Source organism: Coenobita brevimanus, chromosome 78, assembly GCF_032717465.1.
Source record: "Coenobita brevimanus isolate Jiangsu-jjx chromosome 78, ASM3271746v2, whole genome shotgun sequence".
Taxonomy (NCBI): Eukaryota; Metazoa; Arthropoda; class Malacostraca; order Decapoda; family Coenobitidae; genus Coenobita; species Coenobita brevimanus.
In genome coordinates this window covers 37323268-37348687 of record NC_137031.1, presented here as the reverse complement: position 1 = coordinate 37348687, position 25420 = coordinate 37323268, and the positions used below count along the sequence as shown (strand labels likewise).

The 25420-nt window shown below is 43.5% G+C and overlaps 1 protein-coding gene across 1 annotated transcript in view; it reads right to left on the bottom strand.

The window, feature by feature from the left end:
- Positions 1–25055, bottom strand: part of LOC145408603 (uncharacterized) — a 61214-nt gene extending 36159 nt beyond the window's left edge. Inside the window, exons 1-3 of the mRNA XM_080279291.1 lie at positions 24773–25055; positions 6961–7166; positions 1330–1542 (exon numbers count right to left, since the gene is read on the bottom strand). Of these exons, the coding sequence (XP_080135417.1) occupies positions 1330–1542; positions 6961–7166; positions 24773–25031 (678 nt within the window). The 5' untranslated portion in view covers positions 25032–25055. The remainder of the gene's footprint in view (positions 1–1329; positions 1543–6960; positions 7167–24772) is intronic.
- Between the last annotated feature and the right edge of the window lie 365 nt (positions 25056–25420).

Here is a 25420-nt window from a genome sequence, read left to right as displayed (position 1 = left end):
TTATATGGTTACCACCCAGCATTGTAAATGGTTTCTTGGCTTACGGGAAACCATTTGGCTTGTCACTCAATGTACAGCAACCTGTAAAGGAAAGAAAAGCTAAAAGAAGTGACAGTAAAGATGGGAGAAATAGGAAGAGAGAAGGGCAGGCACAGAAAAAGAATGATAAAGGCTAAGAAAGAATTAGGGAGCATTACATCAAGTGAGTGGATGATGGTCAACAACACCTACCACTATATATATATATACAGCACCCTCGCATCCAGTATGCATTTGTCCAGTACTATTCATGGCCACTACGGTTGGGAAAAAAAAAAAAATTAATACTGTAGTATGGATTCGTTCAGCTAGTACGGATCGGTTGTGCAAAGCGGGCCAAATCCGAGTTCTCTAGTATTGTACTGGTGTGCTGTTTCCAGTACTACTACCCATGCACGCGAGGGAAGATGGCCAACACCTAGGAGCGATGTTGGCCATATATATAAATATATATATACTGTATATATATTCATGCATACATATATACCAGTGTGTGTGTGTGTGTGTGTGTATATATATATATATATATATATATATATATATATATATATATATATATATATATGTACAGTCGGCATCAAAAGTCCTGTCATCAGCTCCAGCTTATCTCTCAGGATTTCGAAAATAAGTGTGGGTAATGAGAAGCAGGAGACACTGATAACTTTTTTTGGCTACTGATCAATGTCATTAATGTTGTCTGCTGTGGATTTCCAAGACCAATTTTCACAGTTCATGAAGAAAAAGGTAAGATAGGGGACAAGACTTTTGATTCTGACTATACATACACAGGTATATATATATATATATATATATATATATATATATATATATATATATATATATATATACAGAGAGAGAGAGAGAATTACAGTATAGTCACTGAATACAAGGACAATGTGAAACATTTATACCTGGGAATGTTGCTCAAGTCTTCATCAAAGTGATATCTACTGCCAATGTAGGGGGGGGGGGAGAAAGTGGATCTACTTCACTCTGGGAAATATTGAATGATGAGACAGTGATATTTTGTAAGAAATCACTCCAACTGTCAAGTTCAAAGCTGGGAGGACATGTAGTAGTGTCAAAAGGACTTTAGTTGAAATTAAATTAATGACCATTATTTGAAGAACCCTACAATTCCAATACATAATTCAGCAGTCTTTTTGTATTATTTTAAGTATATTATATTTGGCCTGTCAAGTAGGAAAAGCAATCTTGCCTAATGACTGGCTACTTCATGCATGCATCATTCTTAATACTGTAATCTATGCAAACGTTCCAAGAACTGACCGGTGCCTTCTCAACCTTGCGGAAGCACTTGTTGAGGGAGAGATTGTGTCTGACAGAATTTTTCCAGCCAGTAGGAGCATTACGAAAATAAGGAAAGTGGTCCAAGATCCAGGCATAGATGTCCTTCACTGGGAGTGCTTTGCTACTGCAGTCCTCAATGGCCATGAAGATCAGGCACGAGAATGAGTATGGGGGCTTGGCATTAATATGAACCTGTTGAGGGAGAACAAAATGAATATGGTAAGTGAATGTTAATCTGGCACAAGTATAGGTATACAGACTTGGCATTAATATGAACCTGTCAAAAACAAAATGAATTTGGTAAATGTATTTATATCAAAATGAATATGGTAAATGAATTGATATTAGGCAAAAAAATGAATGTGGGAGATTGACATTAATATGAGCCTTCCAAAAGAAAAGAAAATCAATAAGTTAATTTGCTGTCAAAAACTCACCATAAAAGGAGAACGCTGAAAAATATTAAGTGCCTTTGCTTTCCAATACCAAACATTATTACCACTTCCACCACCACCATCATTCCAACCTTTATTGCAACCTCCAAAAAACTGGGTAAAGCAGGACCCAAATACAAAGACAGGGAAAGTAAGAAGTGGGAGAACTATGGATCGGTATTAATATGAACATGTCAAAAGAGAACAAAATGAATATAGTTAGTGAAATCTGGTGTCACATATAAACCATACAAGAGACTACCAAAATATACTAAGTGCCTTTGTTTTCCTACATCCACAACCACCACCACTATCATCCCTAACTGCTTTTGTCTTCTGATACCAACCACCACCACCACCAACACCATCCCAATCCTTACTGAAACCTTAAAAACTGGGTAAGGCAGGATTCCCATAAAGAAAGAGAAAGCAAAAAGTGGGGACACTATTAACAGCATGCCCAGTGAAATGGGAAACATAAATATTCAAACATCCTTTACTTATCACCTTACAAAGTATTAATCTACTGAGCCCAACTGACATCCCACAATCTTTACAGTCATTATTTTCTCAAATTTGCTTCCCTAAGGAACTCATTCTATCACTTCTGAGGCACAATAATGAACCTACCTGAGATACTGGGTACCAACACAAATAATTTGGGCAGTACCATTTCTCCTAAGCTCCTTAACATAGGCAACATAGGATTGGATGATGAATGGATGGAACACCCCTTCAGCATGGGGAAGAATAAAATTTTTTATCAACAATTATCCTTGGGTATCAAAGAGAACGAATAATTATCCACATACTTCTTGTGTCAAAGGTGAATAAAAGGTATGAGATTGTGGGACCAGAAATCCAAACATTTCCGTAATGTCAAAATCTGAGTGAAGGGGATGGGTAGCATACTGAAACCTCCATTTCCTCACCCTGTCTTGGATGAGGTAATCCTACTCACCACTGCTTGGTGTGCAAACGGCCTACTACCATCTACACCATGGGAGGGATGAAGGAAATAAAAGTTAAATATCAAAGACCCCTTGTTATGATTTTCCCATCCCACAATCGGTAAGATGATGAAATACAAGTGAAAACAAGGTTTTTTTACGTGGCAATTATTGTAGCACAACCTACGAATAATATAACGACGTGGAAATTAGTTATGTGATGATAATAACAATTACTTAGGTGGTAGATAGCAAAAATATTTCCTACCTTCTTTCTTACAGTGTACAATAACAATACCATGGAGTGCAAGTTACAGAGCGAAATAAATAAATAAAAAATAAATAAATAGATGGGGACGCTCGCCACCCACTCACTCAATGTAGTGCTGCTCTCGGGGGTCTGCCCTTTCCTCTCCTCCATCCCCTTCTGTCTTACTTTCCTTCATTCTTTCCTCATCCTTCTGTCTATGGGTTACTTTACACTCCCTCTTCTGTCTTTCTTTCCTTCATTCTTTCCTCTTCCTTCTGCCTGTGGGTGACTCTACACTGAGTGACAAGCCAAATGGTTTCCTGTACACCAGGAATCCATTTTCTATGCTGGGTGGTACCCACATAACCAAATTTTGGCAACTGGTGGTTTAGTGGGTAATTGCATTCAAATCAGATTGAGCCAGTGAAGGTTTATATCCAAGGGATGGTTGGGTTTATTGCTCATGTAATGCCACTGTGGGATGAGTGAGGCTGGCCACTCTCATCTTAAATGTCAGGATCAACTTGCATAGCACTGGGCTCCTACGTTCCTCATGGCGTAACATAGGACTCGATGATGGATGGATGGGATGGATAAATAAATAAAAACATAATGAGTTGTAATGGAGTACCAGGGGAATATGAGAATGGGAAGCGACTGAAGGATATGTGTCAGGAAAGGAGGTTGTGCATTTGCAACTTGTATCCTCTTCTGTCTTCCTTTCCTTGTCCTTCTGCCTACAAGTAACTTTACACTCCCTCTTCTGTCTTTCTTTCCTTCATTCTTTCCTCTTCCTTCTGCCTGAGGGTGACTCTACACTGAGTGACAAGCCAAATGGTTTCCTGTGCACCAGGAAACCATTTACTACATTGGGTGGTAACCATATAACCAAATTTTGGCACCTGATGGTTTAATGGGTAATTATTGCACTCCAATCAGATTAAGTCAGTGAAGGTTTATATCCACGGGGTGGTTGGGGTTGAGTGCTCATGTAATGCCACTCACAGATGAGTGAGGCAGGTCACTCTCATCTTAAATGTAGGGACCAACTGCCTAGCCCCGGGCTCCTATGCTCCTCATGGGGCAATGTAGGATTGGATGATGGATGGATGGATTTCAAACACAAAGATGCACATAAATATACACGGTATACAGGGAACGGGGATCGTGTTGAAAGGAGCCTGATTGATTTCATGCTTGTAGAGAGGTCGATGCCAAGAATGGTTGCAGATATGAGGGCCGTGTGCGGACGATGAGGAGGTCTGTCAGATCATATGATTATGGAATGCAAGATCAAGATGAGAGGAATGAGGTGGACCAGGAGAGAGAGGAGCCGTCACGGAGAAAGACTAAAAGTCAAGAAGCTGAGGATCAAAGAAATGGCTGATGAATACACGACCAAAGCAGGGAAAGAGTTAGAATCACTGAACTGGAATGAAATGGATCTAGACAGCCTGTGGAATGCATAAAGGGATTGTTTAGTTAGAAATGCTAAAGTGGTGTGTGGTGTGGCAAGAGTAACAACAAAGAAGTAAGGTACAGCATGGTGGGATGGAGAGGTTTGAGCAGTGGAGGGAAAGAGGAAGAAGTGGCTAGAGTGGTTACAGGACAGGGGTTCAATTGAAATAAGAACTGAATATATTGAGCTCAAGAAGCACGTAAAGAGACTAATGAAGGGGAAAAAGAAGGAAGTAAATGATGATCTAGGAAGAAAAATGAATGAAAACTACTCTGAAAATAGGAAGTTATTTTGGAAAGAGGTGTGGAAATGTAGAAGTGAAAGCGGAAAGAAAGGCAAAGGTATGAAGGATGTAAGTGGTGGATTATTAAACCACAGGGATGCAGTAAGGATCAGATGGAAAGAAATTTTGAAAGCATGATGCATGGGAATAGAGAAAGCAGAGCCATTGTAAACATTACTGGTTTTGGGGGTGTGCAGAGAAGGAATGCACTGACTGGAAACGTTACAATCACACAGGTGATGAACGCTGTGAAATGGGGAATGCAGCTGGGGTTGATGAGTGTATGCAGAGATGATTAACTGCAGCAGACTGAACGGAATGAAGTGCTTCTTGGAGATATGTAAGAAGGCATGGATGAGTGAAACTGTGCCAGCACAGTGGAAAAAGGCTGTGACAGTACCTCTGTACAAAAATAAGGGTGAGCAAAGTGAGCGCAAGAATTATCGAAGCATAGGTTGACTGAGTGAGGTAGGGAAGGTATATGGAAAAATTATTATAGAGAAAGTAAGAGAGGTATCAGACGTGCTAGTGAGTGATGAACAGAGTGGCTTTAGGAGTAGCAGAGGATGTGTGGATCAACATTTGCAGTGAGACAGATAGTGGAGAAGGCTTGTGAGAAAGACTTTAAGGTGTTTATGGCATTCGTCGATCTGGAAAAAGCATACAACAAAGTAGACAGAAGGACTGTGGGAGGTTTTGTGCATGTACGGTGTAGATGATAAGCTGCTGGATGCCGTCAAGAGATTTCATGATGGTAAGGAGGCATGTGTAGGGGTTAATGGGCATCTAAGTGAATGGTTCACGATAGGTGTGGGCGTTCGACAACGTTGTGCGATGTCCCCATGGTTGTTCAATATATATATATATATATAGATGGATGGGATGATGAGAAAAATAACACGAATAATGGAAAGGGGGATGGTGTTGGTAATGAATGGTGATGGATGGAATATCTCAAATTTGTTGTATGCTGATTATGCAGTATTACTTGCAAATACCAGACAAGAACTTTGTAGACTAGTGCAGAGTTTTGCTGATGTCTGTGAGCGTCGTGCCTAGAGAGTATATGTAGAAAAAAGTAAAATGATGGTTACTGACAGAGAGAAGGTGACTCCCACTGCGATGTTACAATGGATGGAGAGAGACTGGAATTGGTGAAATATTTCAAATACCTGGGTACAGAGAGAAAAGAGAGGAAAATGTGCAAAAGAAGTGGAAAGCAGTGTCATAAAGAAGAAAAGTAGCTGGTGCAATGAAGGCCATGATAAGAAACAGGGACTTGAGTGTTGCAGCTGCATGAGGCGTACACAAAGGAGTGTTAGTGTCAACTTTAACATATGGATGTGAGACTATGGTGTGGCATGAAAATGAAAAGAGTGAGAACAGTGGAGATGGGACTGCTGAGAAATGTATGTGGAGTACAGAGAGTGGATAGTATATGAAATAATGTGATTCATGAAAGATGCTGAGTGAGGAAGTCTGTGGACACCAAAACTGAAGAGAGTGTACTGAGATGGTATGGTCATGGGGAGAGAATGAATAAAATGAGAGTGGAGAAAAAGGGATATCTGAGCAAACTTGAAGGAGGGAGGAGGCGAGGTAGACCAAGGAGAAGGTGGAGGGATATGGTGGATGAGTGTATGAGGATGACAGGTTTGAACTCGGTGAGGCTAGGGGACTGACAAGAGATCGAGCTGGCTAGATGAATATTGTGGGAAGCAGAGCATGATCAGCGATTTGGCACCCCTTTTTAATATGACAGCGTCCGGATTGACTCTATCATGTACATTTCTGTGAAGCTACAGAACGTGGTGAATGTTTTTGGCATATCAGATAGAGCCAGAATTCTAGGGCATTGAATGATGAGTGAATGGAAGCGTGGCCCATTGGAGTGGGCAAATTTGGGCTGTCTGGATATTGCTACTCCTCACCCTACCCTAGGGTGGGAAAGGTAAATAAAAAATAAATAAGTGACTACTTGCTTATGCTGAAGATAACGTTGTAGCAGTGATGACAATGGAAAGGGAGGAGGAGATGGAAAGTTAATAATGTTGGCAGTGATAAATATCATGCATGGTTGTGGTGGACATAGAGGGCCGTGAAATAGGTGCTGAGGGGGTAGGTTCAATAGGTGGAATTATATTGGAGATGGTGGAGTTTGTCTTGCTGATACGGTTTATACTGATGATGATGGAGGGAACTGGCAATGGCACAAACAATGAAGAGTAACTCACCTGAGGGTTATATGGCATGGGCTGGGAACGTGAGGGCTGAGTGTGGGGCTGGTCATTGAGGGTGAGCTCCCCAGGTTCCAGTGCATCTGATGACTCTTCCCCATAGTCACTGGTGGGGGACTCTGCCTTGACTACATCCCCCGCCCCACCTCGACCTCCGCCAGGGCTCGACAGAAGGTGAGACTTCACTGGAGACAGCACAGTGCCTGGAAATAGAGTATGAATGAGCTTGGAAGACATATCATTAAGTCTGGGATTGTGAAAATGAAGGCAAGCCCCTAATTTCTATCGTCAGTACTAAAACACAATGGAAAATAAGTGAAGTCTGACCTCTCTACGGTACTTCACTGCTAATAGTGCATTCTGCAAAGCAGACTGAAGTCTAACCACTACATACACTGATGGGTGTATTAATACGCATTTATTAACATCTTCATACATTGTACTCAGTTTTAATCATACAGCTACAAATTCCCAGTTTTATCTCTTCACTGGACAAAGTCTCTCCTAACTTAAATAAAACTACCAAACAGCAACAACAGTATGATAATAAGGATGTCACCAATCTGAAGAGGGTAGGTAATTGATATAGTTCTTAAGTCATTCACTATATGAAAGTCTCAAGCTGAACAAAACTGTATGAGGTGGTAAAAAATATATGAAAGACAAAATTGTGCTGATGAGATTACCAGATTTAATCTTTAACATAGGAGGTACTGCAGTTTCAAACCTTTTACCCTGGGGAGTCTCCCCTATGCTGAACAATATTATTTGATGACAGCCGAAATAAAACTGTCCCTACACTGAGGCCTTTATAATGTAGAAATCCTTTCACAGTACAAAATTAGTCATCAAATTTCACTTCTACCATTACCATTACTATTGAACTACTACCTCTCTTCTCACCCATAAAGCAGCGGGCAAACAAAGAGTACACTACCTTCCCAAGGCACACAGAATGTACACCTCCAATCCATAAATCCATACCAGTGATTTATTTACATGAACCCCACTCACCCCAGACACAACCCTGGTAACTCAGGGCATATCAAAGGTACTGTATTGTTATGGTCAACAATGTCTTGCTAGGCTTTAAATTCTGGCGGCCAAGAATGATTTACATGCTTTTGCATTCCATTCAAAGCCTGGCAACATTTTATATGCTTTAACAGCATAAATCATCTTGAACCATAATATTACATAAAATAATACATTACATGGGGAATATACAGTACAGTGTTTGCTAAATCAAGAGAACTTTAGTGGTGGTTTAAAAAAAAAAAAAAAATAAAATACAACACTCTAAAGAGAAATAAGGAGTTCCCAAATAATTAACAAGTATTCCGAATGACAAATGTCGCACTTCATGAACTTTGTCACCAGCATCGCTAATGAACAAAACTTCACCCACAGTGCAACTACTACTGTGGCAAACACCACCTAAACAAGAGCACTCACGACAAACCAACACCACCCTGAATTACTGACGAGCAGGAGTAATGAGAGGCATGCAGAAAAGAGGGATGGCAAGAACAGGGGGAGAAGGGGGGGCAAGAAGAGTGGAGGTTGTACAGAGAATGGGGTGCATGGTGAAAAATTGGGGAGGGAAGGGGGGGGGGGGTGATGAAGGGGTGAGAATAAGGCAAGCACTAAAGGCAGGGAAACGGAGGGAAGGTGATGCATAACAAGAAGTTTGGAGAGCAGAGAAGGGATGGTGAAAAGTGAATGAGAGAGCAAAGTGAGTGAGGGTGATGTGGTGATGGAGAACTGAGTGTGTGAGTGTGCTGCTGGAGAATGAGAGGGGTGATAGTTTAGAAAGTCTGAAGGAAATCAGTGGTAAGAATGGAGGGAAAAATGTTGGGGAGTGATGGCTGTGGTGAAGGAGAAAGATGGAAGAGGTGTAGGTGGTGGAAGACAATGTTGATGGTGGAGAGCAGTAATAATTAGTGTTGATATGTGGTAGAAGTTAGAGTGGCAATACTGGGAATGAATGATAAACTAGGGGAGACAAGAGACAAATGTACACATGATAAAAAAAAAAGTATCGGTGCACATTTGACCCAAAACAATTAGACGCCACAAACGATGGACTCCAGAAATGTTTGATAATTTTTCCCCCTTGCTGTCAAACAAGTTTATATAAGTATGTCGCAGATAGTTTTCTTATGACAATTTTATGTTGATATTGTTACTGGATGCATATTCAGATGATAATCAAATAATTTTCCAAGAACTGCACAAGTTATATTGATCATTTCGGATATCATCGTACCCCTCCTATGTGATACTTTCTTTACTGTGTGTACTAGATCTGTAAAAAAAAAAATAATAATAACAATTAAAAAAAAACAGCGTACCAATTTGCTGGCGTAGTGTGATCGTGCTGGGAACACTATGTAGAAGTGACTGTGAGCTTTACTCTAACACTAGCCACATCATGTGATGTCACCTAGCCATCGAGGTACACACGCTTGAATGAATGTGCGTTTAGTGTACTTGGCGAATTTTCTTCTATCACTTCTATTGTCTGAAATCAGCAACCTTTCAGGATGAATTTCACCTGGGGTGGGGGTGGGGTGGGGTGGGGGTGGGGGAGTCCACAGGGTCAAAATCAGAAGAGAAAGGCAGCTGGGGGACAATAGTTGTCTCATGCTTTGCCAAAAAGGCATGGATAAGGAGCAATGCTTGAGCAGGTGCATTGTCATGGTGCAGTAACATTCCGTTTTGTTTGTCAATGCCCCAGGTCTCCTCCTTCACACTACCTCCCTTAAACACTTCTGGACGTCCAAGTAAAACTCTTTATTGACTGTCTGACTATGTAGAACAAACTCATTATGAATGATGCCCTTCTAATACATCACTTTCACATTTGAGCAAACTCTGATGTGCATTTTTTTTTTTCCTGTAGTGACGATGTTCCAACCCACTGCAACGACTGCCTTTGTTTTGACATTGTAGCCATACATCCACATTTCATGAACTGTTATGACATTTTTCAAAAAGTTTTCATTAGCATTCGAACAACCAAACAGCTCCTGACTGACTAACACTTTTTTTTTTTTTTTTTTTTTTCCTCTCACCAGTCAGCAGATGCAGCAAAAACTTTGTGGAAACACGATGCATCTTCAGTTTTTTTGGCTAAATCACGTGGCAGGAGCTTTTACAGATACGTGCTTCCTTGGAAAGTTCGAGGAAAGCTAGCTATGGTTTTCATGGATCACAGGATGCACTTCCTCAATGTGGCTGACGTCTCTTGATGCGGAAGGCTGTCCAGATTTGGAATAGTCTTCCAAATCTGAACCACATGAACCACCTGACATTGCATACGACTCAAACAATCCTCCCTATACGCTTGTTGCAATATTTGAATAGTGTAAAAATGTATCCCAATTTGAAAATGAATTTCATGCAAACATGTTGCCCTTGAAGATCATTCACTGTTCAACTTACAGTATAACAAATCGCTAGGTGCACTCAACACACATTCACTCAAACACATATACCTTGATAACTAAGTGACATTGCATGATGTGTCTAATGTCAGACTAATGCCCAAAGTCTCCACTACGCAGCACTACTGTTGTAATCATGCTATGCCAGCTATGTTGGTGCACTATTTAAAATGCTTGGTTTCTTTTTCAACAGAACTTGTATGAAACTTGAGGACAAAGGGGTGCTATAAGGAGATAAATGCAGGCTGTGGAATTACGATGCTAAACCATTCTAATACTATGACAAAAATAGTATATGTGTGCACACACACACACACACATTAACACGTTACCCCTGCTACAGCCCATAAATTATAAATCATTGATTATTCCAGGAACACAAACCGTATGCTTCTCTCTTTTCATTCTCCCCCCCCCCCATCACTCTCTCTCTCCATTCCTTCTTCAATCCTTTTCTGAAGTTTCCCCTTTCCCCTCCAACAGCCTGTCTGTCCTCCTTTCTATTGCTCTTCCTCTTCTTCCATCACTACTTAATTTACATTACTCTTTATAACTCACAGTGTCTCATCTTCAAAACCAATAATCCTCCCCACTCACTTTCACATACACTGTACCCTCATCCTCACCTTCACCCCCAACACACTCTTGGAAACTGTTATCCTGTGTTTTCAGTCGATTTTGCTGAATGTAACTGTTGTGAAGAGTTCTCAGTCAATTCATCTGAATGTCATCATCATCATCATGATCACAACTTTCCCTACATCCTAAATTTACATGTAATTATGTAAAATATATGAAAATACACAGTAGCTTTCAAACCGGTGTGTGTGTGTGTGTGTGTGTGTGTGTGTGTGTGTGTGTGTGTGTGTGTGTGTGTGTGTGTGTGTGTGTGTGTGTGTGTGTGTGTGTGTGTGTGTGTGTGTGTGTGTGTGTGTGTGTGTGTGTGTGTGTGTGTGTGTGTGTGTGTGTGTGTGTGTGTGTGTGTGTGTGTGTGTGTGTGTGTGTGTGTGTGTGTGTGTGTGTGTGTGTGTGTGTGTGTGTGTGTGTGTGTGTGTGTGTGTGTGTGTGTGTGTGTGTGTGTGTGTGTGTGTGTGTGTGTGTGTGTGTGTGTGTGTGTGTGTGTGTGTGTGTGTGTGTGTGTGTGTGTGTGTGTGTGTGTGTGTGTGTGTGTGTGTGTGTGTGTGTGTGTGTGTGTGTGTGTGTGTGTGTGTGTGTGTGTGTGTGTGTGTGTGTGTGTGTGTGTGTGTGTGTGTGTGTGTGTGTGTGTGTGTGTGTGTGTGTGTGTGTGTGTGTGTGTGTGTGTGTGTGTGTGTGTGTGTGTGTGTGTGTGTGTGTGTGTGTGTGTGTGTGTGTGTGTGTGTGTGTGTGTGTGTGTGTGTGTGTGTGTGTGTGTGTGTGTGTGTGTGTGTGTGTGTGTGTGTGTGTGCGTGCGTGCGTGAACTGGAGTGGCAGGAGTGGATTGGAGTGGAGTGAAATGGAGAGTTGATGTGGAGAGGAATGGAACTGAGAGGACAGAAGTAGAGTGGAGAGTGGAAATGGAGTGGACTGGAGAGGGTGGATATGGAGTGGAGATGAGAGGGTAGAAGTAGGGTGGGGTGGAGAGTGTGGAAGTGGAGTGGTGTGTAGAGGAGGGTGGAAGTGGGGTGGAGTGTAGTGGAGGATGGAAGTGGGGTGGAGTGTAGTGGAGGGTGGAAGAGGAGTGGAGTGGTGAGGGTGGAAGAGAAATGGTGTGGAAAGGGTGGAAGTGAAGTGGAGGTGGAAATGGAGCATAGAGAAGTGAAAGGAAGTGAAGTGGAGAGAAGGTGAAAGGGAATGAAGTGGAATGGTGGAGAGGAGTGGAATTGATGGAAATGGAGAGGAGTGGATGAAAAGGATGGAAATGGAGTGGAGTGGAGAAGGTGGGTGGAAAGGGTGGAAATGGAGTGGAGTGGAGAGGGTGGAAGAGGAGTGGAGTAGACTGGCATGGTGAAAGTGGAAGTGGAGTGGAGTTGAGCAGAGTCAAGTGAGTGGAGGTTTAATTAAGTGGAGAGGGTGGAAATGTAGCAGACTGGAATGGAGTGGGGTAGAGTGGACCAGAATGGAGGGAGTGGGGTGGAGTGGACCAGAATGGAGGAAGTGGGGTGGAGTGGAGTGGTATAGTGAGTGGAAGTGGAGCTAAGTGGGGAGGGTGGAAGTGTAGTTGAGCAGAATGGAGTGAGTAGAAGTGGAGTGGAATGGAGAGGGTGGAAGTGGAGTGAAGTGGAGAGTGAATGTGGAGCAAAGAGGAGAGAGTGAAAGTGGAGTAGAGTGAAGTGGAGAGTGTGAAAGTGGAGAGTGTGAAAGTGTAGTGAAGTGAAGGGAAGTGCAGTGATGTGGCATGTGTGAAAGTGGAGTGGAGTGGAAGGAGTGAATGTGGTGTGGAGTGGAGAGAAACTGTAGTGGAGGGTGAAAGTGTAATGGAGTGAAGTGGAGAGGGTGAAGGTGGAGTGATGTGGAGAGGGTGAAGGTGGAGTGAAGTGGAGAGTGTGAATGTGAAGTGGAGAGTGTGAAAGTAGAGTGGAATGAAGTGGAGAATGTGAATGTGGGGTGGAGCTGAAGAGAAGCAAAGAAAATAGAAGTGGAGATTGAGTTGAGCTGAGAGAGAGAGAGAGAGAGAGAGAGAGAGAGAGAGAGAGAGAGAGAGAGAGAGAGAGAGAGAGAGAGAGAGAGAGGATGCAAGTGGTGAGGATGGACGTAACTGGAAAGGGTGGACGTAAGGTGGAGCTGGAGAGGATGGCAGTGAGGTAAGACTGGACCAAGCAGAAGTGGAGTGAAATGGGAACGATAACACACAGACAGGTATGCTCCGGGCAGTGGGGAGGGGGGGAGTTGAGGAGAATGTGGAGGAAGCTGGTTAATGTGGCTAGAGCAGTCGATGTGAAGTGGCGAGAGGGTAAGAAGTGGAGCTGAACCCTTAACGATGGGGGATGTCTTATATACTTAATTTTGGTAAGCGTTGGAAGATTTTATTCGCCACAAGGAAACCTCGGGCCGTCCAAGCGTTTAGAGCGCATGTGGACAGCAAAGAGTGAATCAAGCGGGGTGAAATACTGGGACTTGGACTTGTGATAAAGACTAAAGCACTATGAGGCGGAAGAGTAAGGCGGAGACAGCAGGACATTTCAAAGCTTGTGCGCCTACTATTTCCCCTGCGTACCATTTCATGCTTAGTTTTGTAGAGAAAAAGAATTGTGGACGTCGACAATGTCATTCATGCCAAACCAAACTGTCCTGTAACCTCTTCTGGCCGAGTGTGTCACGTACAGTATGTTCCTCCTATTTCCTGGCCATTCTATTCTGCGTTGGAATGACTTTTCGAGTTCCAGGCATTAGATACAGCATAAGTAAATCTTTCCAAAGGTTGAGCTGAATAAAATCAATGGAGGTATGGTGATTAAAATGAAAAAGACATCGTTGTGATAAAGCTACCCACGCCCCTTAACTGTCTTATGTTTTTACAATAACATGCTTTCCTTACACACTGCTATATGATGATAATCTGTTACGCTACACATGCAGCTTATTCAACACGCTGGGAAACCACAATTTTGGCCACGATCACATACATAAAACACTGTATAACCTACTGCAACTGAGCGCCTTCACCTCGAGGACGCCATTTTATTTTCATACTACATTCCTACGCTTTCACTTAACTCTGGAAATCTCTCTCGCTTTACAAGGGTTACTGATGGATAAATTTACCTCCTCTCCAGCTCGAAAAGTCTCGAACTAAATAAAAGCACCTGGCGACAGCAAGAATATATATGCTGTGACGTGGCTTAACGTGTCTACCAGAATAAAGAACTGGTGCTAGTGACGGTATTACACAAGAAAATAACGTAACAATGAACATTACGCAGAGTAAGTGCTACTTTTCGGGGAAGACGAGATTAAATTAACTTCTAGCAACAGGATGCAATTTTACCTCGCACATCTTTCAACCACTCCCTCATAAAGCTTCATACAACCTTAGTGACAACCGTGAATTACAGTAGCAACGAAGTGGGAGTGGGGTGGAAATAAGAATGATGTGGAAGTACGAGTCGGGTGGATGTGTGACTCTGAGGTGGAAGTGTGAGTGAGGTGGAAATGTGACTGCGCTGGAAGCGTAAGACTGGGTAGGAAGTGTGAATGATGTGGATGTATCAGTTGGGTGGAAGTGTGAGATGGAAGTAGTGTATGGTTGAGGTGGTGATATGGCTGAGGTGGAAGTATGATGGTCAGGTGGAAATGCGGAAGTGTAAATAAGTATGACAGTAGCGGAGTAGAAATGTCAGCACGTGGTCATTACCGTTACCTTGTCCCCCTCACAATAGCTCCCCAGGGAAGTGGTAATGAATCACTACCTCTCTCTCTCTCTCTCTCCTACCTTCCCCACCCCGTCTATCCTTACTCCTCGCATTCCCTCCAACCGTTGCCTTCCACATATTTTTTTCTTACTCGTGATCCTGAAGACTACTTCTGTTTACATATCTGCCTCCTATTCACCCTAACACTCATTCCAGTTCCTATTACTTCCTAGTATTCCTCCTTTTTGGGCTCTGCTTAAGAGTCCCATTATTTCCCTCCCCACTTTTCTCTTTTAAACCCCTTATTCCAATTTTCTTCCCATCCTTCACACCACCTGAAAAATTAACTATTAACCACTACTTCTTAATTTTGTCATTTTAAAAATTCTAATTACAAGCATTTCAGGTCTCCCCTGACAATACTTATTACACATCCCAGGACACGAAATCCATCCACTAAGAAAAATTTTTACCCTCTCTTGCATCTATTGGTATTTCGAGATTACAAATTACATCGCCCAGTTTTTTGTTTTCTCAACACAAATGCTTTCTATGTGCGACCAGCCTATCACTCACATCTCAACTCCTCAAAATTCAACCATTCCTCAAAACTGGGACTATGAGATAAGTTTGACTGATCCTGGTTTCTGTCAATTTCTCAGTTTTCTGTTGATCTTCAAATCAGTTCTCCACACCTTTCTCCAACTACTCTCTACAACGAAACACAATTCTTTTCCTTTCCATTTCTTCGTAGTCAGGGACTACCTTGATAGGAAGGGGCACAATTCTATGCATATCCTGTTCCAATGCACAGTACCCCTGCCATTACTTGACAAACACAGAACACACTTAGACACACAAAACAATCACCACACAAACATTATCAAACCCTCTACAAAGATGTCCTACCTCCAGTCACTTCAATACTAGCAATTAAGAAACATCTACATCCTTCATGTGCAGGGCAATACAACACCTCGATCACAACACCCTTCTACAAGCCCCACCCCCCTCCTGACATCCACCCATTGGAGGTGTCCTTAAATACAGATGATCGAGTTCACTAGGCTCAGAGCAGTACATCACCCAGCCCTCCTCAGTTACCACCTTGGATTTGGACTGGGTGGAATTACAGATGAAACATGCCCAGCTTGTGGAATATGTTCACACAGTATAACACACAACTGCACAGCACATGCCACACCAAGACGCTGACATAACGTCAACGGTGTTAGAGATCCTATGGGAGAACGCTATATGGACGGCTGCTTACCTGTGGTTGACGGGTCTGCTCGATCAGACGGACCGCGTTGAGCAACGACAAATCCCTTCCTTAGTTACTCTTCCATTTCTTATCCCCTGCATTCCATCTTCCTTATCTTACAAGTTCCTCCTCCCTTTCCTTATCCCATTTTTCTCTCTCTCTCTCTCTCTCTCTTTCTCTTACGGGGAGCACTTTTTCCCCTTTTTTCCCTTTCTCACACGTCTCCTTCCACTCCTCTCTATCAAACTCCTTTCCTCCCGTTTCTGTTCTCTCCTTGTTCAACGCTCCAGCTGTCCCTGTGCCCCCGTCTTACCTACACTTTACATTCCTCTTCCTCTCCCATTACTTCTGCCTACCACACTACCTTTCTTCTGTCTTTCTCCATTCTATCCTCTCCACATATTCTACATTTCTACTCCACATTCTTCCACTCTCTTTCCTAGGCCTATCAGTTCACAGTCATGCTCTTCTCCCTGTGCACTGCTTTCCATACTTCCTTACTGCCTTTTCTATCCTACTGTATATTCCTCCTCTTCTCGACCTATCCCTCTGTTTTTCCCTCTCCTCTCACTCTTTCAGACCAATCCGCATTCCTCCCTCCCTCCCACTTCTCGTTGGTTACCGAGCTAACCTCCATCCTTTCCATCTGATACTCCATCTTCCTTTTCTCCCTCCCCTCACTACTCTCCCTCTATCGCTCCCTCTCCCCCAAACTACTATCCTACCAATCCGCATTCCTTCTTCCCTCCCATTACTCTCTGCCTACCCAATTTCTCTCCCTCCCTCCCACCACTCTCTGCCTACCCAATTTCTCCATCCCTCCAATCACTCTCTGTCTACCCAATTTCTCCCATCCCTCCCATTAATCTCTGCCTACCCAATTTCCCCCATCCCTCCCATTACTCTCTGCCTACCCAATTTCCCCCATCCCTCCCATTAATCTCTGCCTACCCAACTCCCCCATCCCCCCATTATTCTGCCTACCCAATTTCCCCCATCCCTCCCATTAATCTCTGCCTACCCAATTTCCCCCCATCCCCCCATTACTCTCTGCCTATTCAACTTCCCTCCATCCCTTTCGATCAGACATTCCTCCCTCCCTTCCTTCTCTCTCTCCTCTCATAACCCAGATTTCACCCTCCCTCTGTCACTCCTCCCCCAATAAATCACACTCGACATTATAGGTGCTACTTATCTGCTCCAGTCCTTCACACCATTCACACTTGCACATACTTACCCTCTCACAAACTCACACAACCTTTGCTATATATTATACAATCTACTGTACTATCAATTATTTTTTTTTCTCTCTCTCTACACACACACACACACACACACACACACACACACACACAAACACAAACCACATACACTGTTTACCTAAATCGTGTAACTTCACCCTCTTTACCAAATGTTTCCTTCCTTACCCAACGTTTCAATCCAATCACTTACACTAAAACATAACACTTTACCTACACCTATTATTACAGGAACATTAAGTACGTCCTCGATCACTTTCTGAACCCACATCCACTGATACATCTACCGCCTGACACTCAACTCTGTAAGACGTGGTATCTACAAAAGAACCTCAAGGCATTTCTGTCACTGATAAACAACAACTCTTCCCACCGCACGCCATCCAACTTTGGTCTTCCTCTGCTTCTCCCTCTTCCAGCCACTTGACTCTTTTCGTAACTTGTATTCATCTCATTCTCGGTTTAAATGTTCCTGCGATACAACCTACATCCCCCCCCCCCACTCTCTCTCTCACTCACTGCTCTTATACACTGACTCTCTCCTTGTATTTCCATCTAATTCTCGGATTAAACCTCCCCCCCACCCCTCTCTCTCCCTCGTTTTCCGACTCTAGGCATATATTCCTGTGGCTCAGCGATCCTCCTACGTGCCACCCACCTTCACATGTCACCGTTAATACCCACAGTCCATACTGAATACTGTATATGCTAAGACTGAATTTTCAGGACTTAGTATTAGCGGGGTGTTCTTATGGTATTTCTTTGAGTTTTGTGTAAGATTTGTAATGACCATACTCTTCTCACCTTAACCTGGCCCAGAGTTTTGTCTTTTTGCAACCTAATTGATGTAACTCTGGGACAGAATAAGATGGCTCTACATTCTTTCCACAACATTTCATGACATAATTTCCTAGTACTGTATTAATCTTCTCACAGCACTTCTTCATGATTAACATCATTTTCTAGTATTAACCTCTTGTTGCAATTCAGCATTCAAGGCGGGGAGACGGCAATTTTCGGCTAAGTCAGAGTGAAAAGAGGAGTATCTTTGATCGAAAAAACCCCAAACCGTTCCCTTCTCCGGTATAGGATCGATCTCTTGCCTTCCAGGACAGCACACCATTGCTATACCCACTCACCACCACCTCCCCACTTCATCTAACGGTACCGCCCCACATACACCCTTCTCAGCGCTCCACCAGCTTGTCCCCGCAACCGGTTTTTTGGCCAATCATTTCCCTCTACCATATTCACCCTCCCTACGATTCCATACTTCTATACCAATCACACTCCCTCCCAAGCCATCCATACTCACCATCCTCCCTACTATACCATACCTTGTCTCCCTACCATTCCACCTATCACATCTCCTACCATTCGATACTCATTAGTCTCCCTACCATTCCACACATCACATCCCCTACCATTCCATACTCATCACACTTCCTACCATTCCATACTCATCACACTTCCTACCATTCCATACTCATCACACTTCCTACTATTCCATACTCATCACACTTCCTACCATTCCATACTCATCACACTTCCTACCATTCCATACTCACCACACTTCCTACCATTCCATCCTCATCACACTCCCTACCATTCCATACTCATCACACTCCCTACCATTCCATACTCACCACACCCCCTACCATTCCATACTCATCACACTCCCTACCATTCCAAACTCATTAATCACTCTATCATTCCATTCTCATCTTTCTCATCACGTGCTCGTCCTCCCCCTCCCTAAGCTTTTATTTAGTTCTTCGCATAACACCACCATCATACACTCTCCCTCATATACTACCAACAACCAGACCCTCTAATTAATCCCCCCTCACACACACACACAAGCCATTCGACTCCACTTCACTCGATCTACCACAACACCAGTTCATGCAGGCGTTGGCAAGAGTTCGCATTATACAGTATGTCACTCTTTTCACTTTCCCAGCTCCTGTCTGGCCTAGCACGATTCCGTTTGATATGATGCGTATGGGAGAGGTGACGGGCATGTTTAAGCTGACGTAGTGAAATAGCAGGCGAACTTTTGTCCCATACTGTACTACCCTCCAATTCCCCTCACACTCCTCCTCGGTCTACTGCTTATCCTAACAACATCCCCCCCCCCCACCAACCACACACGCGCCCAACTAAATCAAATCTCTAGTCCACCAAAGCAACTCCAAAATCTCTCTCTATTTCCACCTCCGTTATTAAAAGTTTCACCCATAATAGCCTGTGCCAATATCGGTGCTCTCAACTGGGTTTAATTAGAGCCGCCTAACCCCTGCTTCACTATAGATTTGCCCTTACCTAAATCACTACACCTACAGCCCCACTTCTTGCCTTAATGAGTATAAATAAGGCTAATTACCTAATGAGGGGCTGGGGTGGGGTAGAGTCAGGAGGGGGAAGGGGGACTGGGAGGGGATGGTGAGGAGCAGGAATGGAGGGGAACGGGAAGGAAAGGGACGAGGAGGACAGAAAGGGGAGGGGAGGAGGAGGACGGAAGGGGGAGTGACAGGGTGGGGAGAAGAATGGAAGGGTGAAGGGGGGGAGGTGGACGAGGACGGGAAGGGAGCAGGAGCGAGACAGGGGGGGAGGTGGACGAGGAAGGGAAGGAAGCAGGAGCGAGACAAGGTGAGAGTAGGAAGGAGAGGGAGAGAGAGAGGAAGTTAGGGTAGAGGGTAAGAGGATAATGCTCAGCGAATGGAAGAAAACGAAAAGGGGGAGAGAATGGAGGACAGGATACAAGAAAAGGGTGTACTGGGAAGGGAAAACGTGAGAATGAAGGACGGGAAGAACGGAAGAGGAAAAGACGGCGAGGAGTGCACAGGTGGAGAGGGAAGTGAGGATGATGGGGGAAAAGGTGAAAAGAAACAGGGAGAGAGAATGAACACGCGTGGAGGGGGGGGGGGGCGACGGAGGGGAGGACACAGGAAGAGAAAGGAAGAGGGAAACAGAGAAAGAAGGGATAGGAATGAAAGGAAGCAACGGTAACATGAAGATACGGACGAGAGGGCATTGAGAGTGAAGAGAAGAGTAGATGAGAAAACGAAAAGAGTAAGACAGATTGAAAACAGAAAGACTGGGGAGAACAAATGTACGGGGAGAGAAGGGAAGGGGAGAACAAATGTACGGGGAGAGAAGGGAAGGGCAGAAAAATGAAAGGGATGATCGGGAAGGAACAGATGGGAAGAGAAAATAGGAATGGAATGGAATGGAAGTGGAGGGAATGGAATGGAAGTGGAGGGAATGAAAAGGAAAGAATGGGAATGGAAGGGAAAGGACGGGAAGGAAAAACGAGAAGAGAAGGACAGTATGACACGGGAAAGGAGGAAAAACGAAATGAAAAAAGGAAAAGAAGAAAAGTGATAGGAAGAGAACGGGAAGGGGAGGGAAAATGGAGGTATGGGAAAAAAGGAGAGAAAGGAAATGGGAAGGTATGAAAAATGGGAAAGGATGGGAAAAATGATGGAAGGGGTCAAGAAGTAAGGAAATGGGAAGGGAGTAAAGAGGAGGTGTGTAGCAGAAAGTACCGGTAGAAGTAGAGAGGCAATAATGGAAACAGAGAGAGAGAGAGAGAGAGAGAGAGAGAGAGAGAGAGAGAGAACCTTTTTTTACATGAGGTCCCTTTTAGCTTTAGTAGTGGCCCTAGTAATAATAATATACAAAGAAATTATACTGAATAAGTTAGTGGATTTCGCTTCTAACCTCTTCACTTTGAGTCTCCTCCCCTATGCTAAATATAGTCATCTGGCTAGTAAGAATAAGGTTTAAGAAGTTGTTGTTTCGAAGGACTTAATGGAGAGAGAAAGGGAAAGACTGGGAGAGAGGGGTTGCCTAAGCAAGGAAGACAGCGATAAGGACTGAGGTTGAGAAAGGACGATGGAGACAGGGGTTAGAGAGCAGGTTAAGAGTGGGAGATGGGGAGAGGCTATGGGAGAGAGAGGGAGAGTCGTACAGAAAGAGATAGGGTGAGGGAGAGAGGTTAATTAGCGAGGGTGGCGATGAGAGGTTAAGAGAGAGGGGAAATAGTTTGGGTGGTTGGGGAGGTGAAGGGAGGGAACAGCAGAAAGGTAAGGGGGAGGGAGGTGCAACAGAATGTAGAGTAGTAAAGGGAGGGGTACAGAAGGGTGGAGAAGTAAAGGGAAGGGGCACAAGATTGAAGAAATACAGAAAGGGGCAGAAGAGTGGAGAAGCAAAGGGGTGGGGGGGCAGAAAGGTGAAGTAAATGGAGGGAGGCAGAAGGGTGGAGAAGTAAATGGAAGGGGCAAAAGAGTGGAGAAGTAAAGGGACGGGGCAGAAGAGTGGAAGGGTAAAGGGTAAAGGAGAGGGGAGCTAAAGTGGAGTGGAGGTGAAGGAACATTTACCCCGTAATTAGCAATCCCCCTTACCCTCCGTCTGGTGTGGTGGTCACGTGCTGCATAAATTGAACGACAAACAATTAAGCTTCTAATTATATGCATCCCACTCCCCCCCGCCCACCCACCACCACCGCCTCACCTTTTCAACCTCACAGGCTACCGGTGCAATGTGATTCACTCACCGCCAGAATTAACTGCTGTACAGCATATCCATTCACATCTTTACACTGCGACAGGACTCCCTTAAAATGAAAATTGGTCGGTTTCTTTTCTTCTGATGGAATTGAACCATTCTTCACTTCAGTACTAAGTTGCAGTTGCAAAAAGTTGTTAAGCCTTAATTAAGAGGTGGGAATGAGTCTCCTTGGGTAATAGTTAAATAAAAAAAAAAATGTGACTACACTTGGACATGAACAAAGTTGAGAGGGTTTAGGGATTTTCTTCAGATCCAAGCACACGCATAACAGTCTTGTGGCAGCAAGGACAAAATATAACAACGTACTGAACGGGGTAAAGCTGATACTAAGGCCCTGTCTCTCCTTCCACCCTAAGGGCCGATTTTATAATCCTTCTTCTTACGTGGCCTAGCCACATCGATCCCCAGCATGATTACCACTTATACAGACCAAGATGATTGCTTTAACAGTCGTTTATTTTGCTGGCTTGCAAGCTCCCCAACCTTGCTCCAGTGCTATTCTAACAACGTTTGCCAATACCGATGAGGAAAACCACCTCATATTGTGAAATCCGAACATACAAGAGTGCAAGCGTTAATGATGGAATCAACAGCAGATACTATGAAAAAAGCCTCGAAATTACTAAGCAAATGGTCCCTGATAAATCTGGCGGATTCTAGTTGAAAACTGGATAAAAATAATCTGCACAGCTACTCAGATAATCAATCTAGATAAACTAGTGCAGTAAAGGTCATTTTTTTTTTTTAAGTTGAGCAGAAGGCTAGCAGTAGCACTAATAAACTAAATACAGATGTCACAGGACTGAAAGGGTTAAAATACTGAGTCAAGAGTAATTACTGAGTCCCCTTCCCTTTCATTCCCCTTCTCTCCACTCGTATACTCCCATATTTCTTAATTATCTAATTTTTAACGCCCTTCCTCCTCCAAATCTTTTTCACACTCAGCCTCCTCTTACTCCTCCTCCTCCGCTTATCTCTTCAACTTCTCCCCTCTCCTTTCATATTTAACATCTCTCTTTCTTCAGATTTCCTCCCCCTCCTTCTCTTTCCTCTCACATTTTCTCTCCAACATTCCTTTCTCTCCTTTAATCTCCCTCTTTTGTTACATTTTTGTTTAAGTTTTCTCCTCTCCATAGCCTTCAATGTGTTTATCCTTTCTTTTTATGTATTTTCTAATCTCTCTCTCTTTCTCTCTCTCTCTCTCTCTCAGCCATCCATCTTCTTCCCGTCTCCACTTTCCTCCCTCTTAACAGTACACAATAAAAATCAGATCATTTATTGGCCATACTCAATTATGAAGGACTCGAGGGACAGGAAGAAAGGAACCGATGGGAAGGGTAAAGGGATGGGAAAGGATATGGGAAAGGGGAAGAGAAGGGAAGGGGACGCGAAAGGAAAATGGAAAGGCGAGAGGAGTAAGGAGTAGAAGGGAAGAGAAGGGAGGAGATACGTAGGGAATCTAATGAAAAGTAAAGATGAAATAAGAGTAGGATGCTAAAGAGAAAGGAGGACTTACGAAATTGAGAGACATGAAGAAAGGAAACAAGACAAAAACGGTCAACAAGTAGGTACGATGAAAATGAAACAAAATATAATAAAAATGAACCTACCATAACTTGTACAGGACAGAGGGTTAAAACAGTGACAGAAATAGCAAGAAGTTCGTCTCATCTCAATCTGAAACTTTCTTGCTCCTAACTTCCTTGCCTTGAGGCCATGACACAATATCAACCTCTTCTGTCACAGTACGTTCTTTACTTCAATCCTGCTATCCACAAATTTATTTACTTCAGGTTCTGTGGCCATGCAGGGGTCAATGAAGGCTATATCTAACCTCTCCAGTTCCATAAGTCTCTTCCAAGCTGAAAAAAAGCCTCTCAAAGTACCATATATTAAATGAGACATATGTAATCTAACTGAAGTGGTTAACCCATTCAGCTCGATGACGTATTATTTCTATTCATGCTTTCTCCAGACCTTAGCATGAAATTTTTCGAACTCTGGGATTACATACAGCTTTCATTAATCCCTTGAATACTACAGATCTTTCCAAAGCTGAAATAATAAGTCATTTGATGATGGGGTTAAAGGCAAATTGAATCTTCCCCAGCGAATTTATCATTACTACTGCAATTTTTCTTCACATACAAATTTTCCTGACCTTCCACCTTAATTTTTGTGTGTTGCTTTTTACTTGATGCATGAAAGTTACTGATATACGGTATATACTATTTATATTAACGCAGACCTAGGACAAGCTCATCACTCACCATTTTCAGCTGCCAGTTGTTTCATACCACCTACAGCGAGGAAGGTGGAGGGGGTGGCAGACTGTACCAGAGAGGAATGTGACTTTCTCCTCTGATTCATGTCCGTAATTATAACAATCACACTGGAATTCCCTGCCTCGTTTTAACGTAGGAAATGGGCTATGTTGATAAAGTAACAAAGAGTGGGAAAGCTGATACATTTTTCAAATTAAAACAAGAGAATATGTAATCTTTCCAACATTAAACATGTACAATACTGACGTGCCAGATGAAACTTCTTGACCATTAGACTGAATAATTCGGTAATGATATGTGGATGACGAAGTAGGAAGGTATGCAGTTAATATTACTCACATGCGCAATCTTGTTATCAAGACGGTAAGCTAAGAGGGACGTCCACCATGCGTGAAGATTTTTTTTTTTTCCAAACACGGATGAAGATTTTAACACCCTTCGATTCAGTAACGTATTATTTATTACATACCTGCTGCCTCAAAATGATTTATCCAATTTCTGAACGATACTATATCTAAGCCCATAATTCGAAAGCTCTGTCTCTGTCTCTGTCTCTCTCTCTCTCTCTCTCTCTCTCTAAGCTGAGTGAAACTTCCAGGAGAGGACATGAATACGACAGATAAAGATGTTACCGTGTCGAAGGGGTTTACGGTTGGCATACACTCACCCCTGAGAAGGTTTGAGTCCTGAAGCCAAGAGAGGGAGGTCAGTTCGTCATCACTGCGCAGTGCGGCACTTGGGGGCGACTTGACACTGGGAGAAGGCGACGACGACTTCAGATTTGGCGAGGGCGAGGCTGACTTGAGGCCAGGTGAGGGTGAAGATGATTTCGGGCCAGGCGAAGGCGATGACGATTTGACACGAGAAAATGAAGATGCAAAGGAGGGCGTAGAGGAGGCCAGGGACGAGGAGGACGAAGAAACCATAGAAGAAGAGGAAGAAGAAACGGATGATAAAGATGACTGAAGCGAGGATAAACCCCTAAGCACTGACCCTGGTTGTAGTAAGGACGAAGATGACAATTTTGGCGATAGGGAGGGTGGAAGGAGGGGAGGGGGAGGGGACGAAGCGGGAGAGGACGACAGTGAGGAAGGTTTGTGATTTTGAAGGTGGTGGTGATAGTCAGGAACCCCAGCAATATGGGTGATGGTGGTAGTGGTAGTGGTGAGGTTAGTGGGGGTAGTGGTGGTGGCGGTGGTGATTCTCCCTCTCGCCCCCGCTGACACCACCTCCATCACCAGACGCTTGACCGTGTGGGCTCTCTCTTCCTCTTCGTCATCCTCATCTTCCTCGTCACCCTCCTGTTCTTCTTCAT